The sequence below is a fragment of the Pygoscelis adeliae genome, unplaced genomic scaffold (assembly GCF_000699105.1).
Source record: "Pygoscelis adeliae isolate BGI_AS28 unplaced genomic scaffold, ASM69910v1 Scaffold168, whole genome shotgun sequence".
Lineage (NCBI taxonomy): Eukaryota > Metazoa > Chordata > Aves > Sphenisciformes > Spheniscidae > Pygoscelis > Pygoscelis adeliae.
In genome coordinates, this window is record NW_008825566.1 from 2,225,347 (window position 1) to 2,230,203 (window position 4,857).

A 4,857-nucleotide genomic window follows, 5' to 3' on the forward strand; every position below is an offset into this window, starting at 1 on the left:
CGGAGAAGAGACAATTGCAGGAAAAACTTACGGATTTAGAAAAGGTAACAGCACTTCTAAGTGAACATTGGTGTTACATTCTTACGGAATTTTTAAATTTGCACTTTTATTACTTAAGACATGGAGATAAAATCTATGCAAAAAATAAGCCTTGTTTTCAGTGTTTATTCTTTTTCTTTGATTTTTTTTGTTTGTTGTTTTTGCTTGGGGAAAAAAAGACAGCATTTCCCCATTTATGATCCCTTAAGATCATAATACATTATACTTCTAAAGTACATGTACTCCAGTGTGTAGCTTAACAGTGCAGAAGTAACACTTAATTTCACTTGATTTTTTTTTTTTTTAACTCTCGGTATTGCCAAAAATAAAAAAGCTTCTGCAAATTTTTTGACAAATTTGTCATTTAAAATGGAAGTATTGAAAACATTCTCCAGTAAACTTAATCTCTGAGCCGCTCTTATTACAGAATGTTGGTTGTTAAAGCACTGATTCTATAATTGTTTGCAACTGGGGATGTCATTGTGCATTTTTGGAGGACTTTGCCATCCATAGAAAAACATTTGTAGAAATGAGTTCTCCGTTAGCTCCCTTGAGTCTGAGCTGTCTCTTCTACTCTTAGCATACTTCCAAGCAGCATGTTACTGTTGGCTGAAATTTTTTTCTTTAACCAAGCAGCATGTTACTGTTGGCTGAAATTTTTTCTTTAACCTGATGTATTTAATGTTTTATTTCGATGTAATTTCTTCTTGAACAGGAAAAGAGCAACATGGAAATAGATATGACATATAAATTCAAAGTTATGCAGCAGAACCTTGAACAAGAAGAAGCTGAACATAAAGCCACAAAAGCACGATTAGCAGACAAAAATAAGATTTATGAGTCTATAGAGGAAGCAAAATCTGAAGCCATGAAAGGTATATATTTGACATCATAGTTGGACCTAGATGTAAATTATACAAAGTAGGTAATATAATCTTTTAATACTAGTGGAAGCCTAAGTGTGGGCTTTTTTCCTTGATTCCCCTGTTCTTTTTAAAGGTAATTAATGTCGTAAAAATCAGTCATAGTCCCTTTGTCCTTGCTTTGCTAGGTGAAAGACTCACTGTTTTAGTCTCGGAGTAAAACGCGTTCTCCATTGCACACACAACTAATTCATGTTCTGTGCTAGTGTATTCTGAATTAATTGTTCTTAAACTTATATTACTAAAACGGCTTGAAACATTTTTGTAAAGAGCTTATCTGTGTTCTTACTCAGTGTACTCATACCTTGTTGTGTCTTTTTAAAAAAAAAAAAATACAAGTCAGCAACTTAACAATTTAAATATGTAGACCAGATAGAGTTAGAAATAGCAAAGCCTTTGCTAGGCTTCCGTAGTCACCGTGCATATTCTGGTGCATCTCATGACAATTGAAATCTCTTGGAGAGAGGGATAATTGCCAAACAATTCCAGAAGATGGCTCTTAATTTGGAATTAAATGGCATACGTTTATTGCAACTACTTAAAAAGCTACCTACAGATCCTGTCCTTCCAGATGTTCAAAAGAAGCACAAATGTTTCAGCAGTCATGGCTGAATTACTTGGCGTATCACATTCCCAAACAGCTTTAACTCTTTAAATGATTTCAAATTGTCATAGTCAAAGCAACACTTCAGTAGATTTAGATGGATTATTTTTAAAAATCCACCCTTTTATCCACCTCAGTGTTGCAGATAAACTGGAGTTACCTTGAAACTCAAAAGTAGGAAATAGCTATCAGTCAGGAATGCTTGCAAAAGCATCCTCTGGGAGTGGGTTTACTGTGAAAATTTTAATGAATCACTCTTTCACACAATGAAGCAATCTTTCTCTTCAGCGTTAAAAGGTTAAACATGTTGCTTATTGTTAATATGGGATAGACCTCCTCCTCCCCTAGCCCTCCAGAATCCCCTGGTTTACACTGACTGATGTCTTAAATCTCTTGCTTCGCAGAAATGGAGAAGAAACTTCTGGAAGAGCGAGCTTTAAAGCAAAAAGTAGAAAATCGGTTGTTAGAAGCTGAAAAGCAGCGCTCCATGTTGGACTGTGATCTCAAACAATCACAACAGAAAATCAATGAGCTTCTTAGGCAAAAGGATATACTAAATGAAGATGTAAGGAACAATGACAAAAGGAGTCTTGAGTGGAACCTGGTTTTCAATGTCGTAATATTTTCCCTGTTATAGCTATACTTAGGAATGTTTGTAAATGAAAATGGCAGCGAATTTTTCCTTCTCTGTATTTGGAGCTTTAAAAAGTCTACTTTACAGAATGTGGTTTTGTTTTTCTGAAATATTTCAGTGTTATCTATCTTAAAAAGTTTTTCTTCTGGAATGTAAAATGCTGTGAGATTGACAGGGAAAAACTGGCTTATTTATTGTGTGCTAATGCCTTTATTCAGGAAACAGCTTTGACTTATCAAAAGATGTGAGCACGTTGTACAAAAGTGTAGAGGAAGTCAGTAAGAGACACTATTTAAATGTTGCTTTCCTGTGTAGGTCTGTAAAATTCACAGGTTTCTGTTTATTTTTCAGGTAAAAAACCTGACATTAAAAATAGAGCAAGAAACACAGAAGCGCTGTCTCACTCAAAATGACCTCAAGATGCAAACGCAACAGGTCAACACCTTGAAAATGTCAGAGAAGCAGTTAAAACAGGAGAACAACCACCTTCAGGAAATCAAATTAAGTCTGGAAAAACAAAATAACGAACTCCGCAAGTACGCAGAGTTGCTCTATATTTTTTAATAATGTTACTGATGTGTATTTTTTTGGCAAAAGCTGAGAGCAATATTAATTTTAAAAATCTGCTACACAGAATATGCTATCCTACAGTGCAAAACTTAATTGTTGTTTAAAATAATTTACAGTGACTCTAGTTGAGATTTGCCCTAGTGATTCGGCAATGTATAGATTTGTAGTAAAAAATGTTTGTTATCCTGAAAAGCTTAAAAAACCCAGCTTAAAAACAAGAGTGTGAGGACTTCAGAGAAACACTTATTTAATAGAAAGTCTAGGTACTTTTTTTTTTTTAATTACGTAGGACTTCAGTTAAGAGGAAAGTTACTGGCATTATTAGTCCAGGAGAGCTTATTAGAGTTGGAAATGAATACTAATACAGAGCTGTGAAGCGTAACCATTGGAAATATCCAGTACTAAAGATGTTTAAACACATCTGTTGGGCCTTCAAATAGGAATTGTGTTAAATCCCAGCAGTTCTTCAAGCAATATTTGCACCTGATAATAAGTAAATATTTATTTTTTAACATAAAGAACATCCTTTTGAATGAAAAGAGAAGTTTAGCACATATATCAGATGAATCTCATTCTTAGCTCCTTTATGACTTCTGATGGTTTATCTCCTTGTGCTTTCTATTTTCTGTCAGCAAGAGGCAGTTACTCATCTAGAAGGCGGCTACGTGTGACGGTTGCTGTAATGTGAAACACTGGCAGAAATCTCTTCTGCTACATTACTGTTCTTTGTTATGGACTGACTAATTGACCTTCTGAGTTGTTTTAATAACAGATGAATTAAAGAAATTATGTGTGTCAAAGAATACAGACATGTTTTCACAGACTGAGCTGTAGCAAACAAGAGACCCAAAACAATCTCTCAGATCAGTGACATTTTACATGGAAATAAGATTTTGTTGGTGGCCGTTTGCTTTATCAGTGTCTCTTACCGGTTAAACTGTGTGACACTGTTGTAGTTAGTGTGTTTAACAGTATTAAACTGACTTCTTGTTAGTGCAATTTTCTCAGCTGTGCAAGTGAAAAAGAGAGCTGGTACCCAGAGGAAGCCTCAGGTTTAATTGCTGACCATACTTTCGTCAGGAAATGACTGAAAATCTTAAGAGTGTGAATGCTGTCTTTTCTATTTACTGGTTTGGAATATCTTCATATCTTTTCTTTTAAAGTATGTTATTCCTTTCTAGGGAACGTCAAGATGCAGATGGACAAATGAAAGAGCTTCAAGACCAACTTGAAGCTGAACAGTATTTCTCGGTATGTTTTATGCTGCTTTATTTTTATACTAATCTGTTTGCTAAGTACAAGGTTAGCTTTTCTTCTTCCTTAGCCATCAGGTGTTTCACATCTCTAACCTAAAGCTAATCCTTTTTCTTGTGTCTGTCTTTAGTCTTGTCTGCAGCCTTGTCATCACTCCTTGTTCTTAATTACTGAGCAGCGTGAAAGTGTTCGTGTTAAGAAATGTCCCAGCTTTGGAAGGGAGTCCCAAACTCGGTTTAGAGGGAGGGAGGAGTCAAGCAGCTCATTTTCCCCCAGTGTAAAGAATTTTCTGCATGTTTCAAGCCTTTTGCATTCAGCATCTCGTCCATGCTGCATGGAAGAGAAGAGCTGTATTCTCAGAATCACATGGTGTGACAAAACACGTGTTTAAGGCTTGGAAGGAAATTTTTGCATTACAGCCAAACTTGGTAGAGATCTGTGGTGGGTTGACCTGGGCTGGATGCCAGGTGCCCACCAAAGCTACTCTATCACTCCCCTCCTCAGCTAGATAGGGGAGAGAATATATAACGAAAGGCTCACGGGTCAAGATAAGTACAGGGAGAGATCATTCACCAATTACCGTCAGGGGCAAAATAGACTCGACTTGGGGAAAATTAATTTAATTTATTACCAATCAAATCAGAGTAGGATAATGAGAAATAAAAACTAAACCTTAAAACATTTTCTCCCCACCCCTTCCTTCTTCCCGGGCTCAACTTCACTCCCAAATTCTCTACCTTCTCCCTGCCAGCAGCACAGGGGGACGGGGAATGGGGGTTGCATTCAGTTCATCACACACTGTCTCTGCTTCTCCTTCCTCCTCAGGGGGAGGG

General features: G+C 36.4%; 1 protein-coding gene across 1 annotated transcript in view; it reads left to right on the forward strand.

Moving 5' to 3' along the window:
* The window catches only part of ROCK2 (Rho-associated, coiled-coil containing protein kinase 2), a 63,355-nt gene that overhangs the window by 39,615 nt on the left and 18,883 nt on the right, over positions 1 to 4,857 (forward strand). The window contains 5 exon segments of the mRNA XM_009332484.1: positions 1 to 44; positions 755 to 914; positions 1,971 to 2,131; positions 2,552 to 2,736; positions 3,952 to 4,021. The exon segment at positions 1 to 44 is cut by the window's left edge and continues 27 nt beyond it. Coding sequence (XP_009330759.1) covers positions 1 to 44; positions 755 to 914; positions 1,971 to 2,131; positions 2,552 to 2,736; positions 3,952 to 4,021 — 620 coding nt within the window.